This window comes from Carassius carassius, chromosome 10, assembly GCF_963082965.1.
Source record: "Carassius carassius chromosome 10, fCarCar2.1, whole genome shotgun sequence".
In the NCBI taxonomy this organism is placed as follows: Eukaryota; Metazoa; Chordata; class Actinopteri; order Cypriniformes; family Cyprinidae; genus Carassius; species Carassius carassius.
In genome coordinates, this window is record NC_081764.1 from 8,575,485 (window position 1) to 8,597,255 (window position 21,771).

Below are 21,771 nucleotides of genomic sequence, written 5' to 3' on the forward strand. Positions count from 1 at the left end.
AAATGTGGAATCCACCTCCTCTGATGTAGCGGCAAACAAAGCTGCTCAAGAGATGTCAATGCAGCATCAGTTCATCATTCATAACTTTCTCTGTGTCGCTAATATTCTCATCGTCAGCACTGACACTCATTCTTCATCATCATTATCACTGATGACAGCAGCATTATCATAAATATTATTTTGGTCATCATTATCACCACATTTATCATAAGCCTCATATGGCATTCCTCACACGCATCTCTGCGAGTATGAAATGGTGTAGTTTCCAGCACGTTATGAGGTTTTGTTTATTAGGTAGGACTGTGGTTTTGAGTTGTGTTTGAATGTGCGTGTCTTTGTGATGTGTAGTAGGGATAGATGTGTCTTCAAAAGTAGGATGAGACAATCTCTAGGGACAAACAGATGGGTTTTTCATGTTGAAAAAGTCATGACATCTTTATGAAAGCAGAAGAATCATGCCCATATAAATTAAGGGGCCATATTTATTTATATACCCATATTTATTATTTCATTATATTTTTTTCAAAAATATGTAGTGAGATTGGGATTTGAATCTGAGTCGCTTTTCAAATCCAAATTTTGGTCATGTCTTACATCACCTAGAGCAGGGGTTACAAAAATGTTGATTCCAAGGACCCCCAAATATGATAACCACTAAATATAAAGACATCTGTATATACAATATGTAGAGTATAGTATATACTGTATGTATGTTTAAAGGTGTGAAATTATTCTAAATAAAATATTTGGCTTTTATACTGTTACTGTACTGAAGCCAAAGCGATCTGATTAACACTGACTTTGTATTTGCTGCATCTTTTTTTTTACCACCAAACCTAAAGAGAAACATACTAATTTAATATATATATTTTTTTGCCCTTTTCGCAAAAAATATTGTTCCAAAGCAGTTTAACAGCTAACTTTGACAGTCCTAAGAAGTACATTGTTCATGTCCATCTTTATCTTCATACTGCTTAAAATTCTGCAAAAGTGCATTTCATTTTTTCCCCTCTTCTCTGATTATTCATATTTCATAGTAACACGTTTTGTGCTTGGGAACAAATTGCTCAGCGGAGCCAGTTCTGTGTGTGTGATATGAAATATGGAATGAAATGTGCGATACCACAAGCGCAATGTGTGACTTCACATGAGTGAAAAGAGCATCAGTGAGCGAGAAATGAGTGGGAGAGTAGATGGATAGTCTATGCATTAATTAGTAGATGAGTAGTCGGATCAATTCATTCTTAAATTGTAAACAGATGGGTATTGAATATGAAAGGAAAAATTTATATTTTGTCTTCTTGCTCTACATTCTTTTATTTTTTGAAAACCTTCCAGAAATGCTCGGTGTGAGCCTCTCACTGCTGTATGTTTCAGTCTCTTGCATTATAGAGGAAGCTAAAATCATAGATTTCAGTAAAGAGACTGAGAGTCATTGGACCAAGGAAAAAGCTCAGCTTGGATCTAGTGTGAGCAGAAGGTCCCAGAGCCTTACAAACATGGTTTCTACAGCATAATATTTCTCCCTTTATCTCTCTATCAGTCTCTATTCTTCATTTTCCCTTTCTTTTTTGCCTCTGGATCATTTCTCCTCTAAAATGGATATGTATGTGTGTATAGATAGAGTGGCTGACAGCAGGCCAGTGTTACGCAGCTGTGTAAATGAATAAGACATGAGCACAATGTCAGACTGCAAACATGTCTTTATGGGAAAGTTTTAAACTGCTCATTCGTTAATACAGGATGCATTCCTGTGTGTGTTTCATGTTTTGCAGTACCTTTTGTAATATACAGTACAGACCAAAAGTTTGGACACACCTTCTCATTCAAAGAGTTTTCTTTATTTTCATGACTATGAAAATTGTAGAGTCACACTGAAGGCATCAAGGGCTATTTGACCAAGAAGGAGAGTGATGGGGTGCTGCGCCAGATGACCTGGCCTCCACAGTCACCAGACCTGAACCCAATCGAGATGGTTTAGGGGTGAGCTGGACCGCAGACAGAAGGCAAAAGGGCCAACAAGTGCTAAGCATCTCTCGGGGAACTCCTTCAAGACTGTTGGAAGACCATTTCAGGTGACTACCTCTTGAAGCTCATCAAGAGAATGCCAAGAGTGTGCAAAGCAGTAATCAAAGCAAAAGGTGGCTACTTTGAAGAACCTAGAATATGACATATTTTCAGTTGTTTCACACTTTTTTGTTATGTATATAATTCCATATATAATTCCACATGTGTTAATTCGTATTTTTGATGCCTTCGGTGTGAATCTACAATTTTCATAGTCATGAAAATAAAGAAAACTCTTTGAATGAGAAGGTGTGTCCAAACTTTTGGTCTGTACTGTATATATAAAATGTTGTTTACTCTACTAGTTAATAGGACTCTAAGGAGTCTTGATTTAGTTTTGGGGGTGTACTAGAACATACTCTCAAGCTTGGTGGTTTGGAAAACGCATTATTTATTATTTATTACAATACCTTTCTCCCCATCTTGGCATAAACGGCTCAATTGCCAATAGCCCCTTGCCAAAGCAGCAAGTTCTGTCTGCTCTGGTATAGTTAAGGATCAGACCCAGAGAATATTGAACAAAAGGGATCGCGCAGAACCTTTGCATGCACAGATATTGCAAGACATATTAGAGTGATAACATTTATGTTGTTGTTGTTTTTTTGGCTAAATCACATTTTAGATACAGTGTCAACAACCGCTTAAAAATAAGTGCATTTGTACAGATAAGTGCAACGTTAATATGTATTACTGTATGTTTATTTTTCTTTAATTAACATGAATTGCAGTGAAACTGTTAAACAGTTGGATTTATTTACACTGTAGTCTCATAATTAAAGTGTAATTCTGCAGATGACACTAATTGTCAATTATTGTACTGTCAGCAATTTATGAAAAAACAGTGTTTCTTTGACATGATGAAAACTTGATGCTACAGCAGCTCTTCTTCTTCTTCGTTTTCTCTCATGAACTTAACCAAGCGTTCTTCTAACCATTCTTACATTTTATTCGTAATGCACCTTTCTGAATACTCAAAGCACTGTACAAACAAAATAACAAGGAAAATACTAAAAGCTCAAATACGCGAGAACCCCGGAAAAAACTGGAGGGTTGACAGCTACTAACTACACTTTTGAAACACAGTTAAAAGTCCATGTGTGAATGGTTTTTAGCACTAACAGTTACTAAACTAGCAGCTAGGAAGAGTGCAGCTTACCTTTGTCCGGATTACTGTACTGTTTACCGGTTCTATGATCTGCAGCTCCTGAACCCATCCATTTGTGAACTGCACATGAGACTCCAATGACTTGTAGCTTTGGAACTATTCTGAAGTGTAGGCGCTCAGAAAAACAAACAAGGTAGCCGAAGATATCTGTAATGCAAAAGTGCGGCAGCAAGTCGTCGTCGGTACTCCCCTATTTCTTGTGAATTTCATATGGATCCAAACCATTAGTAGTGCTGATTTTGTCCACATACCGGTCTCTGGCATCCCTACTTAGCGCATCAATATAAATCCCACAACCTTTTCGCGATTTTAACATCTTTTTTCTTTCTCCCAACTCTGCTTCTTCTCGTTCAACTTGCTGTATGTTTACATTCGCGAGGCCATCAACATGGCTGCCACATCCCAGAATGCAGGGTTGATGCCTTCGGTGCCCAAGCCCTATAGGCAATATTTGAGAAAATGGCTTAGCGATTTCTAATTATTGGGGGGATTAGTCTACGGCAGTTATCGCCCTGATCAGACATATGCTGTGGCACAATCATGCAGTCTGTAATGATATGATGTCGCAAATATTAGCGATTTTTTGCAAACATTTCTTTGAGTAACATGACCGTTAATATGAACTCACAATTTAATGTAACATAAAACAAATGATTACTTTTCGTTAAAATCTTTATTTATGCCAAAAAGCTTACATTTATGTGTCTTTTTGTTCGCTGTAGCATCCATGTTTCCGAGATAATTCATACCCCTTCGTTTGAAGTGTGGTCCCGAAACATCTTCGTTTGAAGGGCTCTCTGGCCCTTCCCCTTACCCCTTCCCCTCCAACCAAAAGAGAATCGAGATAGAGGGGTAGGGGAAAGGGGAAGGGCAAAGGGGTAGAATTGGGATTGGGCCTAAGAGTCTAAGATTTTATTACAATTTAAAATAACAGTTTTCTATTATAATATATATATATATATATATATATATATATATATATATATATATATATATATATATATATATATATAGGTCCTTCTCAAAAAATTAGCATATTGTGATAAAGTTCATTATTTTCCATAATGTAATGATAAACTTTCATATATTTTAGATTCATTGCACACCAACTGAAATATTTTAGGTCTTTTATTGTTTTGATACTGATGATTTTGGCATACAGCTCATGTAAACCCAAAATGCCTGTCTCAAAAAATTAGCATATTTCATCCGACCAATAAAAGAAAAGTGTTTTTAATACAAAAAAAGTCAACCTTCAAATAATTATGTTCAGTTATGCACTCAATACTTGGTCGGGAATCCTTTTGCAGAAATGACTTCAATGCAGCGTGGCATGGAGGCAATCAGCCTGTGGCACTGCTGAGGTGTTATGGAGGCCCAGGATGCTTCGATAGCGGCCTTAAGCTCATCCAGAGTGTTGGGTCTTGCGTCTCTCAACTTTCTCTTCACAATATCCCACAGATTCTCTATGGGGTTCAGGTCAGGAGAGTTGGCAGGCCAATTGAGCACAGTAATACCATGGTCAGTAGACCATTTACCAGTGGTTTTGGCACTGTGAGCAGGTGCCAGGTCGTGCTGAAAAATGAAATCTTCATCTCCATAAAGCTTTTCAGCAGATGGAAGCATGAAGTGCTCCAAAATCTCCTGATAGCTAGCTGCATTGACCCTGCCCTTGATAAAACACAGTGGACCAACACCAGCAGCTGACATGGCAACCCAGACCATCACTGACTGTGGGTACTTGACACTGGACTTCAGGTATTTTGGCATTTCCTTCTCCCCAGTCTTCCTCCAGACTCTGGCACCTTGATTTCCGAATGACATGCAAAATTTGTCCAAAAGTCCAGTGCTGCTTCTCTGTAGCCCAGGTCAGACGCTTCTGCCGCTGTTTCTGGTTCAAAAGTGGCTTGACCTGGGGAATGCGGCACCTGTAGCCCATTTCCTGCACACGCCTGTGCACGGTGGCTCTGGATGTTTCTACTCCAGACTCAGTCCACTGCTTCCGCAGGTCCCCCAAGGTCTGGAATCGGTCCTTCTCCACAATCTTCCTCAGGGTCCGGTCACCTCTTCTCGTTGTGCAGCGTTTTTTGCCACACATTTTCCTTCCCACAGACTTCCCACTGAGGTGCCTTGATACAGCACTCTGGGAACAGCCTGTTCATTCAGAAATTTCTTTCTGTGTCTTACCCTCTTGCTTGAGGGTGTCAATGATGGCCTTCTGGACAGCAGTCAGGTCGGCAGTCTTACCCATGATTGCGGTTTTGAGTAATGAACCAGGCTGGGAGTTTTTAAAAGCCTCAGGAATCTTTTGTAGGTGTTTAGAGTTAATTAGTTGATTCAGATGATTAGGTTAATAGCTTGTTTGGAGAACCTTTTCATGATATGCTAATTTTTTAAGAATTTTGGGTTTTCATGAGCTGTATGCCAAAATCATCAGTATTAAAACAATAAAAGACCTGAAATATTTCAGTTGATGTTCAATGAATCTAAAATATATGAAAGTTTAATTTTTATCATTACATTATGGAAAATAATGAACTTTATCACAATATGCAAATTTTTTGAGAAGGACCTGTGTATATATTATTATTTTTATTTTTTTTAATGAAATTTATCCCTGTGATAGCTAAACAGAATTTTCAGCAGCTACTTAATAATTGGATACTGTATGTTAAATAAGAAACATACAGCATGTCCACTTCTTTTGGAAAACACAAATCTCTTCTTTTCCTCTATAATAATTAATCCACTTAACAGCTGACTCTTCCGTCTGGAAATCCATGTGGCTGGTGATTTTCTTAATCAAATCCTACGCTGTGTCTCGAAGGCAGACTCTCAGCATCATGACTTTATGTAAAAGGGCATTAGCTCCATATCTAATGTGTTTAAGTCACACAAAGCCATTTGGAATAATAGAAAAGCGACCCAAGGCTAATCAGCACTAATCAATTGGATTGAAATGCTCCTAAAAAAAAAGATTGAAATTCTTGTTGAGAACATTATGGCGATTCTGTAACTGTGACCAATTTGAATTTCGAAACCTTGGATGATCTCTTAGTATCAGGGCACTGCCATCTGTATTTTAATATTTCATCCCATTCATTAACTTTTTATTTTTAACACAAGCATTACTGCTGCTTTTGATCATACTTATGGTTACTCTTAGTATAAAACTGTGTGTAATTTGTCCCACATCATTTGTGCTGCAGATATGAATGATTCACAATGGTGCTATTGTATTCAGAAAACAATGGATCCTTGCTGTTTATCAAGCTGTATGCTAAAACATTTAATTGATTAAAATAATATTTCATTCCAATGTGATTGGCAGCCTTCTGCTGTAGTGCTGGAGAAATGTCATCAGACAGATGCAAGGTTTGCATTAAAAATCCTGAACCTTAATCAATAAATATCCATAAGCACCTGCATGCACTTAATACAGATGGTGGCGAATGTGAAGCTACTGCAGTACAAAGCTGGCTAATGAACACAAGACTCCTATTAAATCTAATTTAAGAGTCTAATTTAAAATTTGAAAATGTACTATAATTAAAAGGTGATTAGAGCATAGACTATAATTTAGATAATTACAGATAGTCTCCAGTTATATTTCTGAGACACCCATGAAATCTTACTTATATACATATTATTGATTCATTTGATAATTTGATCATTTTATAAGGTCAATCTTCAATAAATGTGTTGATTTCTCCTTGCTTGTTTCTTTTGCAGATCCTGCAGTTTAGCACCAAAGTAAGGGTGTGTGAATCTAAAGGACACAAATCTGGCAGCTCTCTTCTAATATGTTTAAACACAGACAGTCTGGACTTGGTTTTAGTTTAAGCTAATGTTATATGACATTGAATTGTCAGAAAAGCTGAGGTGGGGAAACTCTGGGAAAACAAAGAAACAATATTAACCTCTGCTTCTCAAAGGCACCCTCTTTTTTTCAACCCAACTTGTTTCTATAGCAACAGATATGAAAAATGTATGCTGAACATTTCATATCACGCCTCTCTGATAACTGTAAAAATGCCGCTGGAAATTTCAATATGAGACGACTGAATCTGTTCTTAATAAGAGACAGAGTTTTATGATAGAGGTTATATCTTTAATAATTCTGGTGTCACCTATTATTAAAATGCATCTGATCAAATTTAAATTTGATTTAATAATTTATATACAGTTTTATTATTCAGAATACACTATGTACATACATGCACTATGTTGCAGTCCGATCTCTCATAAAATTACCTCAGAGGACTTAAAGGGATATTTCACCCAAACCTGACAATTCTGTCATTTTTTATTGTATGAATTTTCATTTTGTGAGTGAACTATCCCTTTATTAATCAATATCATTATCCATCTTATTTTTCAATGTGGAAATAAGCTGTTTTCTTTCAATGTGCGAGACTTCAAGTTCATTAACCACTATAGGGAAATAATGAGAAGAATAACAAAGTGCAGTAAATGGCAATACTGTTTGAACTACAAACCAGTGTTTTCATAATTAAGATAATACAGTTTTTGGTAAGACACACCAATTTGCAATATCATGTAGCAAAACAAACTGTTTTGCGCAGCTAAAAATAGCTGGAAGCAGATGACCCTGGAAGCCAGACCTATAAAATGTACAAATGGCCAGGCCAACTCTTAAAGGAAAATAAGGTGGATAATAGTGTTGCAGTGTTTGTCTTTAGGCTGTTTGCATGTTGTAATGGACTGTATTTATCTTAGTTTACAATATGAAGGTAAGATTATAAAACAGTTTATCTGTTGAGCAGTTGTTTTAGTGCATGTATGTTGTATTGATTTTGCAGTAATGTTGACACCGTTGGATGGGTACAAAATAGATCTGAATTAAGCTGGATGATGACAATTTTCTCTTCTGTAAAGGGACTTCATGGCTCAAATGAACTTCAAAACGAATGAACTTCACTGTTATTGATCTGACTTGACCTTAATTATGACACTGTTGTTTTTTTTTTTGGATCTGCTTTACTGTAGAATCTGAATTGCCTCCGTAAATGACTTTTCATAGTTGATTCTGCTGTTTACAAAACAATCTGTATTGTATAAGTGCTATAGAAATAAAGGTAACTTGACTTATTTGGCTTATTTTACGATAATGACCAGCACAAGCCTTTTATTAGCCATTTTTGTCTTAGCTGTGTCACATAGACAAAAGTGACATTAATATTGACATCTTGCATTAGTAACCAAAGAATAACATGAAAATTGCTCTAGTATGCATTCTTGAGGTCCAGGACTTACAGTAAGTAGGGCAGTGTGCAGTAGAAATATTACATAACAGACAGGTAGTATTTCTAAATGGCTGTTTAAGTGAAAGTACATGAGGTAAGGCAGTTACATTAATAATTTGTTGCCTTTTGTTTGAAGGAGAAAGCTTGAGTCTGGTGGATTTGAAGAGTAGGTTGTGGCCTTGGTGCTAAATATTTTCTGGCTTTATTCCACTTGTGCTTATGAAACAGCAGCCAGGAATCTCTTTATTTGCCTGATCTTTATTTCACCATGCACATTGCACACATCACATACCGTATTTTTCGGACTATAAGTCGCACCTGAGTATAAGTCGCATCAGTCCAAAAATACGTCATGATGAGGAAAAAAACATATATAAGTCGCACTGGACTATAAGTCGCATTTATTTAGAACCAAGAACCAAGAGAAAACATTACAGTTTACAGCCGCGAGAGGGTGCTCTATGTCTTCAGTGTAAACTACAGGAGCATTGAGCAGTATAAAGCGCCCTCTCGCGTCTGTAGACGGTAATGTTTTCTATTGGTTAATTTCTCTTGGTTAATTTCTCTCGGTTCATGTCAAATTAATTTTGATAAGTCGCACCTGACTAGAAGTCGCAGGACCAGCCTAGTCCGGAAAATACTGTACCTTGTGATTCTAGATATAATGATACATATACAGTACAGACCAAAAGTTTGGACACACCTTCTCGTTCAAAGAGTTTTCTTTATTTTCATGACTATGAAAATTGTAGATTCACACTGAAGGCAAGAAAACTATGAATTAACACATGTGGAATTATATATGGAATTATATACATAACAAAAAAGTGTGAAACAACTGAAAATATGTCATATTCTAGGTTCTTCAAAGTAGCCACCTTTTGCTTTGATTACTCCTTTGCACACTCTTGGCATTCTCTTGATGAGCTTCAAGAGGTAGTCACCTGAATTGGTCTTCCAACAGTCTTGAAGGAGTTCCCCGAGAGATGCTAAGCACTTGTTGGCCCTTTTGCCTTCTGTCTGCGGTCCAGCTCACCCCTAAACCATCTCGATTGTGTTCAGGTCCGGTGACTGTGGAGGCCAGGTCATCTGGCGCAGCACCCCATCTCTCTCCTTCTTGGTCAAATAGCCCTTGATGCCTTCAGTGTGAATCTACAATTTTCATTGTCATGAAAATAAAGAAAACTCTTTGAATGAGAAGGTGTGTCCAAACTTTGGTCTGTTCTTTATATATATATACATATAATTTTTTTTTTTTTACAATTTTGCATATTAAGGAAAAGGAATGCGTTTATGGTTTGATATCTTTGAAGGGGCCTTCAGTTTTACTGATAAGGCTATAGGGGCACATAAGACAATAAAACTAATTCGGGAAGCACTGCACTAAAATAAAAACGTTTTAATTTTCATTCGTAAAAGACTGTCTTTGTATTTCTCTTTTTATGAAACCTTTTATTTTGTGTATGAGACCTCGAGTATTCACTGTGTTCTGGTTTGGGAAATCCTGAAGAGCTTTCTTTTCTGCTGCTGGCATCTTCATACTGACTTTCGCTTCTGAGTAACTGCCTGAGGCACAGACCAGTCAGGCTCCATTGAATATCACATGATCAAAACTGAAACACTCTCACACAGCTGGCAGAAGTGTCTTAGGTTTACTGAGGTGAAGTGACTCGCTTTGCAATGTCGTATAGATCTAGTGCTTCAGTGTCCTTCAGCACCTAGATACTGAATGAACTCTCTCATAGAGCCACAGTTTTAGCAGTACATGCATATGTGGCAGGATGGATTGTGGTTGGATTCAGTCCCTCCTCCCCATTTAGTTAGATTGGCTTTATCCGTTCTAGCCGGTTTACAATTGGCTCGTGGTGGCCAATCAGGTCAGGAGGAGCATGTTATAGCTCGAACGTAACCCCGGATAGTGCGTGACGCTGAAGGCTCGTGTTGTTTGGGTTCACCCAGTTTTTGGTGGTGTCGCAGAATTCCTTGCTTTGTTGCGGCTACCCCGTTTTCCATCGGATTGAACGGAATAACATGTTATTGTTGACTCGCGCACGGCGCATTCTTGCGAGATTCATGTGTCAGCGTGCTGTTGCTCAGGGATAGCTACCATCGCAAGGAAGCGTTTGCGGCCTGCCTTGGGGCAACTGCTGCTTTGTTTTGCGCTATGAATGCACGTCTCTTCTAAGTGCAGAATTTTGTTTCGCCGAGTCTGAGTTAATGGACTGAGTTCATCTTTCAAACAAAGAAATCGCCTCATTGGCCACTTGTGTGGCCGACTGAGTATCTGCCCTCATTCAGTTATTCACGGATGAATGTGTTTGTTACGTGATTTAATTGTGATCGTTTGAGTGGGTTGTGCGTCCTTGTTTCTTAAACAATTATTTTGTTTGTCTCGTTTGTTTGCTCATTTCATTTATCAGTCTTACTGTTTTTGCAACGTTATTTCATTTGTTTTTGTTTTTGTTTATTCATTTATCAGTATTTTGTTTTTGTGAAATTATTTCATTTGTTCTTTTGTTTATTCAATTACTAGTATTCTGTTTTTGTGAAGTTATTTCATTCGCCCCTTTTTGTTTATTTATTTATTTATCAGTGTTCTGTGTTTGCAAAGTTATTTTATTGGTATTTCGTTTAGTCCATTTATTAGCATTATTGTTTTGCAATATTATTTTTTTCCTTGGTTAATTTATTTCATTGATCAGCATTACTGCTGTTTGGTAACAGGATTTAATCTTCTTTGTTGTTTGTTTACTTACTTTATCAGTACTGCTGTTGTTGGTAAAGTTATTTTGTTTTTGTCATTGTGGTGTTAGTTTGGTTTGAAATTATGACTTGTAGTTAACTTTTGTTTATTCTGTCCTTGTTATATGTTTGAGGAGCTGAGTGCTGACGGTGGGGACGGCGCGCTCGAGGTGGTGGGCTCTCTCTTTGGTGTGTAGTGTGGGTACCCTCACAGTGTGATTATTGCTGTGCTGGTTGTGTGATCGTGCACATGCGTTGGGGTGGGTTATTTGGATACTTCTGCCCGACAGCCCGAGTCGCTGGACGCCCACCAGTAAGCCACAAGCTTGGTCTTGTGAGTGTGCGTGTGTGAGAGACTCCTTGTCAGTACACTGACTCACCCATCTCAGGTGCTACTTATTATTGTGTTTTATTGATGAAGATGAATTGTTAAATCCATTGGATTGTGAAGTTAGATATGTTGTGATATAGGCCTACTATTAATTCTCCCCCAGAGTATAGTGTTTTAGGAATGTGCTGACGTCAGCTTTCAGAGTGTTTACTACTTTTTGCTGTGAATTTGCTGTGAATTTGATTGATAAAATTGGTATTTTTTGTATGGAACCACTTCACTGTTTGTTCAATGCCCGAAACCTGATGGCCTAAGTTTATAGAAACCTTGGTGGTTATTTACAGTTCCCCGGGTTAGATCTCGGGGTGGCGTAGTCGAATTACATTACTGCCGCTGCTACACATATTTTACAAATAAACCACCACTATGACTATAAAATGGTTAATGTTTAATAACAGCAAGAATAGAAAGTCATAGTTTCATGAAGGCAAGTTTCTTAGGATCATTGACTTGAGACTGCTATTATTTCATTGTGAAAATGAAATGCAAAATGTTGCCATTAGGGTTCTCGGAGATGAGAAAAGTGAGAAGGGTGAGACTGATCGCTGCAGTATGCTAAGCATGTGGTGATAACTGCCTTTAACCTGCACCCCGACGCCCTCGTCCTCAAAGCCTCTCCCACACGCACATGCAAGTGATTATGAATAGATTAAATGAAACAGGACAAATTTAATCTTGACAAACTATGTATCATTATAAAGATCTAAGCCTCAAGCATCGACGACAGATCGCTGTTTTTCAATGTAAAGCTTATAAAGACTGTATTTGCTACATTTGTGTAAGGAGTTCACATAAAAAAATAAAAATTGAAAACGCTGTACATACCAGATCCGTCGTAATAAGGAGTCATAAACACATCCACAGCTGTAAATCCCGGTTTAGTTAGAAAGGTAAGGGTCCACTGAACGACATCTCATGAAGCACGTTTAGTCCAACGAAGCAATAACGTTGTAATATGGATCATAATTCCTTTGTTTACATTTCATTTCTTCAGCGAGAGAATTGTTTGCGTCCGTTATGGAATAACTCACGGTTGGAAACTGCGTCTTGGTAGTAAAAACACGGCACGGTTTTGCAGCGTACAGTGTCACAAACAGAATGAGGCGATCCACCGGAAAAAAGAATGAATGAAAAATAGGCGGAAAATAGTTTATTTGAATTTGGCGCTCTCTCCTCAGAGCTGGTGACGCGCTCTGACGCACCTGTCAGCTGATGGAGGCGGAACTTACAGCGATCGCAAATTCCTGTCTTTCTTTTTATTTTAGAGAGTTTTTATATATGTGAGAGTGTGTTTTATGTTGAATATGAATGTATGTGCATGATTACAATCTGTTTGAGTGCAAATCAGCCCAAATCAACTCGCTATTACTGAATGGTCACGGCTATCAAAGTGAACACGTCTATATGAATAGGGAGAGTGGATTATTTACTTCGGCACATTTGTGTTATTACCATCTGTATAAGTGGCCATCAGCACATCAGCACTTATTTGCATCGTAATTCATTGTAAAATATGCATCTCTAGCAATCTCAGGATGTTCTATATTGGCAAACAATGTTAAATCTTTTTTTATTTTTCTTATTATTCTTATTTTTCTTACTCAAATTATTTTTATTGTATTTTTCTACTGCTCAAATAAATCATTTATATGATGTCTAAGTTTCTGTCTAGTGTTTTATAATTGAAAAAAAACTATGCAGTGGTATGTTTACTGACTAAATAGTTTGTAGAAGCCTTCAATACTATTGGGAAATATATTTTCTTATATTTGGGGGGGGGGGGGGGTGTAGACATAGTCTCAGAAAAATATTTGCAGGAGTCTCATTTTTCATGATATTTTATTCAGATTTGAAATAGAAACTCATGGGACATGTGGCTTTCAACCCATTACTTTTCTAGATTGCTCCAGGACTTATTTCATGTATTTTTATATCAAATAAAAAAATATTTAAGAGTGGTAAAAAAAATTCAAGGCACTTTAGTGTCTTTAACTTTTAATATTTTTGAGCTTTATCAAATCTGGTTGATAAAAAGTGAAGCCCAAAGGGTCTTCTTTCTAAAGACACCACAATTATGTTTGTAACACACTGAAGTAGAAAACTATTACAATTATAAGTTAGTTAGAGCACTTTCAGCTGTGAGTCCCATAATGGGGGGTGCTGGCTAACAGGTTAATTTGTGATATCAGATGAATTACATTTCCATGCTTAGACCTAAATGCCAGACCTAACTACAGTGTTTCTATTTTTTATTTTATTTTATTGTGAAATTGTCACTTTTTGGCTTTTTCTGTATATGTTGACAGTTGATGCTACATTAACTATTCTGTCCGATGCACTAATGCTAAAACACAATTAATCTCTGAATAACAATAATCTAAATTAAAGTCTGTCATGCAATTGTTTTAGTTATAAGAACAATAAAGTTTTTTTTATGTATTTAGTGTGTGTGTGTGTGTGCCCGCGTGCGTGTGTGTGTACTTGTTTGGCTATACTTAAGTTGTGAGGGCTAAATGTCCTCACTTTCTGTATATATTTCACTAATGTTATGACAACCCAGTGGTGAGGACATTTTACTGATCCTTACTAGTTTAAAAGCTTATAAATTTGCCAAAACATGTTTTTATTTAAATCCATGTTTTGCACGTTTCTGTGAGGGGTAGGTTTAGGGGTAGGGTTAGGGGATAGAACATATCATTAACCATATACAAAATTAGTTGAAGTCATATACGGTTCAAAGATTCGAGGACAGTGCAATTACTTCAAATGTTTCTGAAATGCTCACCAAGGCTACAATTTTGTGAATCAAAAACATTATTAGAATTCAAATATATTTAAAAATTTATTTAAACTATAAATCTTTTGTAACATCTTCACTCTTACTTTAGTTATCAAATTAATGCATCCTTGCTGAATGAAAGTATTCATTTATTTTTAATCTTACTGACTCCAAACTTTTGAATCTATCTATTTATGTTGTTAAGCGCTTTGAGAAAGTACTCTTTTAAAGGCGCTATACTACATAAAATGTATTATCTGACTATCTATCTGTCTGTCTGTCTGTCTATCTGTCCGTCTGTCTGTATATAAATGCATGTACAGTATGTGTGTGTGTATATGTACAGTATATATATGTGTACTTGGCTGAAAATGATGACACTCTAGGGTTGTAGGGTCTAAAGTTCACATAAATTTGATTACACAGTTTATGAGAATTGTACTGACAGCCAACACTCGTGAATCACAGTGAAATAGTGTGGCCATTTACACACTTCAGTAGTTTTTCATCACAGTTTTTCATTTGTCCTTTTGCAGGTGGCCAATCTCCTGCGTCTTTTCCAGATTCCTCAGATCAGTTATGCCTCCACCAGTGCAAAACTGAGTGACAAATCCCGTTATGATTACTTTGCCCGGACTGTACCCCCTGATTTCTACCAAGCCAAAGCCGTGGCTGAGATTCTGCGCTATTTCAACTGGACTTACGTCTCCACGGTTGCCTCGGAGGGCGATTACGGCGAGACGGGTATTGACGCCTTTCAGCAAGAGGCCCGGGCCTTGCAAATCTGCATCGCTACATCCGCCAAGGTCAGTCGCTCCATGGACCCCTACGGTTATGAAGGAGTAATCAGATCTCTGTTGCAGAAATCCAATGCTAAAGTAGTAATCCTCTTCACCAGAAGTGAAGACGCAAGAGAGCTCCTGGTTGCAGCAAATCGCATGAATGTCTCTTTCATCTGGGTGGCCAGCGATGGTTGGGGGGCACAGGAGAGTGTGGTGAGAGGGAGTGAGAGTGTAGCAGATGGAGCTTTTACCATTGAGCTTGCATCCTATTCAATTCCTGAATTCGCAACATACTTCACAAACCTCAATCCTTATAACAATACACGTAACCCCTGGTTCAGAGAGTTCTGGGAAAATCACTTTCAGTGCAGCCTGCATGATATTACCTGTGGGAAATATTCTCTCCGGGATGGCAAATTCGAGCAGGAGTCCAAGATCATGTTTGTGGTGAATGCTGTCTACGCTTTGGCCCATGCCCTTCATAACATGAGACAAGCAGTGTGCACAAACAATACCAAACTCTGCAGTGCCATGAAACCAGCCAATGGAAAAAAGCTGTACAAGGACTACATCCTGAAGACAAAATTTGACGGTGAGTTATATCTTTAAAAGTTTTATTTTATATATTCTGACATCATTTTCTCACCTTGTGTTGTTCCAGTTCCACAGAGTTTTCTAGCTTTCATGGAAACCAAATGATGGTTCATGTTACGAAATGCTTACGCTGTTCATTTTCAAAAGCAGGTTCCCCAAAAGGACTTAAAAAACATAAAACTATCATAAAAGTGGTCCATATGACTAATATATATTTTTCAAATTTCTAAAGCAATACTATAGCTTTGTGCGAAGAACTGACTAAAATTTAATGTGTTATCAACCAAAATCGTAGTGAACAGATCTAGTAAAAATCATAGTAAACAGTGTGTGTGTGTATATATATATATATAATTTTTTTGTTGTTTGTTTGTTTTTTTAAGGATATACCTGTAAATAAAAAGTCTTAACATTTGAACTTTTTCATTTTTCTTTTATTTTTTGGTTTATTTAACAATATTGATATTTATGGATGGCTTCTATATGGAGTTTACAATCATCTTCCTGGGATATCTATTCATGTTCACCTAAAGAAATAAAGTTAATATTTGCACTCATCCAGTTGTTTATCTCAAAAACACCATTTAAGCAGTATATCTTAATCCATTTATGTCTGTTCTTTATTATGTCAAAGAAATCAGTTTGAAAGATAAATGTATCTAGGAAGTTTCCCTCAGGGGAAAACTGCTGCTGTAAAATAAATTACACTAATGCATGGATGCAAAATATGACCTGTGTACACTCAAAGTGTTTTATTACATGCATTAGCCTCATTAGACCCATGCTAATATTCCAAATGATTTAAACAAGTACAAGCAGGGAGGTATAATCAATGTTTGTGCTGAGTGGTCAATTGCTCGTATTAGGGAACTAATGGAAGTCTGTCAGTTTCCTATATTCTTTATCTAAATCAAAACCTTTTTTGCCATCTGACTGCTTTTTCATGATGTTCTTCCAATAATGGCAAATTACATAATAAAAACCAGGCAATGTATCAACCTCCTGACCTCAATTATGTAAATGTACCACTCGCACCTGAGTCCAGTTCATCTACAAACCTAATAAGAAATGTGCAGGGCAGGATGCTGGAGATAGTAGGGCAGACTTACCTAGAAGGTCTTTCTAGGTTGTAAATTTTTCTGCTTACAAAGAAAAACACTTTGCTGCTGTAAAATATCTATTCATCTGTTGCCAAGAATGTAAATAAATTATGTTAAACATTTGCACTTTGTGTCCGCAGCTCCATTTCGCCCAGCTGATACAGAGAACATTGTTCTCTTTGATGCTTATGGAGACAGTCTGGGCCGATACAACATCTTCCATTATCACAAAGAGAATGATGAGTACGTCTATAGGAAAGTGGGATACTGGGCCCAGGATTTAAGTCTCAACACAAGTCTGATTCCTTGGGAAAGCCAAGTGGTGCCCACATCTCAGTGCAGTGACCCATGTAGAAAAAACGAAATTAAGAGCATGCAGCCTGGTGATGTCTGCTGTTGGATTTGCATTCCCTGCCAGCCCTACCAATACCTTCTGGATGAATTCACTTGTGCAGATTGTAGCTTTGGACAGTGGCCTTTGGACAATCTCACAGGGTGTTACAACTTACCTGAGGAGTACATTCATTGGGAGGATGCTTGGGCTATTGGGCCGGTCACTATAGCTTGCCTTGGCATGCTCTGCACACTGTTTGTCATTGGCCTCTTCTTAAAGAACAATGAGACACCGGTGGTGAAAGCTAGTGGACGTGAACTTTCCTATATTCTTCTCATAGGTGTCCTACTTTGCTATTGCATGACCTTCATCTACATCAGTAAACCATCTGCCGTTGTGTGCACTTTAAGGCGGCTCGGCCTGGGAACTTCCTTCGCCGTTTGCTACTCTGCGTTGCTGACCAAGACCAATCGCATTGCTCGGATTTTCAACGGCGTTAAAGATGGAGCTCAAAGGCCTAGATTCATCAGTCCAGCTTCACAGGTGGCTATCTGTGCTGGTCTTATTTCCTGTCAACTCCTGGTTGTGGTGGTCTGGCTTCTGGTTGAGGCTCCTGGGGTGAGAAAGGAGGTCAATCCTGAAAGAAGAGACGTGGTGACATTGAAGTGCAACAGCAAGGACTCTAGCATGCTGATGTCTTTAATCTACAACTGTGTCCTCATCATCCTCTGTACCTTTTACGCCTTTAAGACTCGAAAGTGCCCAGAGAACTTCAATGAAGCCAAGTTCATCGGCTTCACCATGTATACCACGTGCATAATCTGGCTGGCTTTCCAGCCAATCTTCTATGTTACTGCCAGTGACTATAGGGTAAGTAAAAAGAACAGTACAATGCAGACATACATGCCATTTCCTCATCAACAACAACAACAGCTTGTAAGCTTCTCTCTATGAAAATAAGAACCTCTAAATCAGAGCTTTGTGATAGAGTCAAAGTGAAATGTCATTTCCAACCTATTTTACTTCTATAATGAGTGCAACAGGATACTGAGCAGGGAAGTATTGTAGAAAAGTGGCTTCATTCATTTACTGGATTGTGAGAAGTGTTGTTGAACAGTATGTCTGTTGTTTTGGAGAAGAAAGGTTGAAACTTTGCCAAAAAAAGGTTGAGCACCAAATCAGCATATTAGAATCATGTGAAGAATGCAGTAATGGCTGCTGAAATTTCAGTTTACTAGATGTATACATAAATTAGCATTGCACAATAATGAGCATGTCAAAAACAATCATTTAGATTCTTTATTCACTATAAAGATAATATGAAATATGGGAATAGATATCAGAGGGGTTTCAAATCACACTGCACACACAATTACAGCATGGAATATTTTTCAGCATTTTGATAATGAGCTTCTCTTACAACCCTTAATCACTTTCCTACAACGACTTTGAGTTGGAGAGATTGCCTGATTTATTTATTTTTTTTAGTTTTTTGTTACCGTACCTGCCAATTCAGATGGCAGATAGAGAAATCTCTTTGATCACCTGTCTTTTGCACTGATGAAAGGAGAAGCTCACATGTGGCTCAAAAGCAGTTCAATTTAGGGTATAGAAAGTGGGGATATTTAATGTGATTAGCCTATAAAAAACATGCTATTCAGTTGGTCTGAGTATCTTTCACTCGTGTACCTCAGGACAGGAACTATTAGATAAACACCTTTTTTTTTCTTTCTTTCTTTTTTTTTTTTTTTTTTTTGCATTACAAACAAATGCAATGGGGAAAAAATTCCTAATGTTTCTTTTCAATTCAAATTATCTAACATTATTATTAATATTTGGTTGGTTAAAATTGTACTGTAGTTAAAAAAAAACTTCAACAGATTTCCCTTGCTCAGGGAGTAGGGAGCAATGATGAACACTGTGTAGGGACCATGTCAGTGGAAACACAGTTCATGCACGGAGCTCACTTCTAATGAGCTGATTATCTGAATCAGGTTTGTTAACAAAGAGAGACATACAAAATGTGCAGAAAAGAGGGGCAAGGACTGGAATTGAGAACCGCTGGTATAATGAATTTGAATGCTCTAGTGAGCAAAAAGAAGGATAGAAACATGATCCAGAGATCTTAATGGCTGTAGGGGGCTTCTGCAAGGGCTGGTTCTACATCATCTATCAAGACAAAAAGGCATCTGCAGAGAAAAGGGAATCTCCTTGAGTTCTGATTGGACAGGATGTCATTCTCTGTTCAGGGTTTCTGCGTTTTATATATATGTGTGTGAGAGAGAGAGTGTGAGGTGATGTGTTAGATCATGGGAGGATGATTCCCAGCTGGAGCCTGTGCTCAGAAAGCAAGGCGTGCCTTAGAGACCGAGACCCGTCACACTCTCACACACACTCACAGGAAATGTTACAGCCTCATTCATCCCGCAGATATCATTTTAGTTCTATCTTTTTTGCTTCTCACCTTCCAACTACAATACTAATACACAGAAGAAAGAGCACACACTGCTTGTTAGATTAAAATCATAAAAGACTAAGATCAGAACTATATATCAGAACTAGTAACTGTGTAACCAAAATAAAATAGTGGGGTCCAAAATCTATACAAAATTTTTTTTTGGGATTCAGAATCTTGGGTATAAATGTGAAAAACAGCCTAAATTGTTAATTTCAGTTAACTGTAGTTCATTCGGATATAGAGTTTAAGGACATCAACCTCAATATATATAGAAAATATAAAATAAAAAATAATTTATTGAATTAAAAAATTATAAATAAAAAAATACTAAAATAATATATGAAAGACATTATTCCTGTTATCTGAGCCTCTTTGAGAACTATTTCCATTTGCAACTGTGTTCTTGTGTGTGAGTTTGTGTCGATTCAGATACCAGTCTTTCACTCTTAAGATATTTTGTTAATGAAACACTCAGTGTGATATTCTATATGAAAATTGCATGTTTAGGAAGATAAGTCCAAGTCTTGCTGGGAAAGGATATAAGACCTTTTCGAGCACAGCTCTCCTCTGCATTATTTAAAAGCACTTTGGTTTATTTTGACGCATCGCTGCTCTCACAGAAACACATTTAAATCTAACATACTGAAAAAAATAAAATAAATTCATTTATATTAAATATTAAATAAATATTAAATATTATATTAAATATTAAATAAATTAAACAAAAATAGATTGAACATCTCTTTGTTTATTTGGCATTAAGAAGAAAACTAATTCATAGCAGCTGAACCCCGTTTTGTAATTATTTAACAAGGTTATATTGAAGTTTCTTCAATCTGCGACCCTGAGAGGGTGGTTAACCGTAATATTTTGTGATCCAGTTCAGATCAAAACAAGCAGAAGTTAGTCTCCCGTTGCCCAACTCAAAGAGCATAGCAATGCAACGGCTGTGGGGTTGAAAACCCAGGGAATGCACATACTGATAAAAATGTGTAGCTTGAATACATGTTGATTTGGATAAAAACATCTGCCAGAATAAATGTACAATGATACAAGCAAACATCTCAGACAAAACATTGAAAATCTTAGAAATTGTTCCTGTTGATTGACCTCCTCTCTCATCAAAATGTTATTTGGTGATGCATGTCTCTAATACCTGTATTAGTATGCATGTACACGCCCGCTTTGTACATGAATTCATCCTCTTAAGATACATCTTCAGCCGCATAGGCTTTGGCAACACTTTGGAACTGAGTTCAATGGAAAAATAAATTCAAATCCATGTTAACATCCTGATGAATATGAATCAGCCAGTCAGGTGGTATCACTTTGTGGGAAGTTGGGCCTAATGGTTAGAGAGTCGGACTCGCAATCGAAAGGTTGTGAGTTTGAGTCTCGGGTTGACAGGAATTGTAGGTGGGGGGAGTGCATGTACAGTTCTCTCTCCACCTTCAATACCACGATTCAGGTGTCCTTGAGCAAGGCACCGAACCCCCAACTGCTCCCCGGGCGCCGCAGCATAAATGGCTGCCCACTGCTCCAGGTTTGTGTTCACAGTGTGTGTGTGTGTGTGTGTGTGTGTGTGTGTGTGTGTGTTCACTGCTGTGTGTGTGCACTTTGGATGGGTTAAAAGCAGAGCACGAATTCCGAATATGGGTCACCATACTTGGCTGTATGTCACGTCACTTTCACTTTTCACTTTCACTGTGTCAGTGTAAAGGTGGTGTTATCACTTCTTTTTGTGTCTACTCTCTCAGGTGCAGACCACCACCATGTGCATCTCTGTGAGTCTGAGCGGTTCAGTGGTGCTGGGCTGCCTCTTCGCTCCCAAGATCCACATCATCCTCTTTCAGCCCCAGAAGAACGTCACCACGCTCAGAGTGGCCACCACTCGATTCAGCGTGACCACTGGCCCTGGCTCCAGCTTCTCTCAAAGTACAGTATTATTTACTATCTCTATCTTCAATGTATCAGAATCATCAATATAAAATAAAATAAATCCTGATGTAATGATATTCACCAAAATATTTGAAAACATGTATTTAATGGCAATGGTAATACTCTGTGATTTGCAATTTACAATATATTTTTT

At 37.6% G+C, this 21,771-nt stretch overlaps 1 protein-coding gene across 1 annotated transcript in view; it reads left to right on the forward strand.

Annotated features, from left to right (window-relative positions):
- LOC132151682 (metabotropic glutamate receptor 2-like) overlaps positions 1 to 21,771 on the forward strand; it is a 46,663-nt gene that overhangs the window by 24,479 nt on the left and 413 nt on the right. Inside the window, exons 3-5 of the mRNA XM_059559973.1 lie at positions 14,948 to 15,785; positions 17,028 to 18,091; positions 21,437 to 21,614. Of these exons, the coding sequence (XP_059415956.1) occupies positions 14,948 to 15,785; positions 17,028 to 18,091; positions 21,437 to 21,614 (2,080 nt within the window). The remainder of the gene's footprint in view (positions 1 to 14,947; positions 15,786 to 17,027; positions 18,092 to 21,436; positions 21,615 to 21,771) is intronic.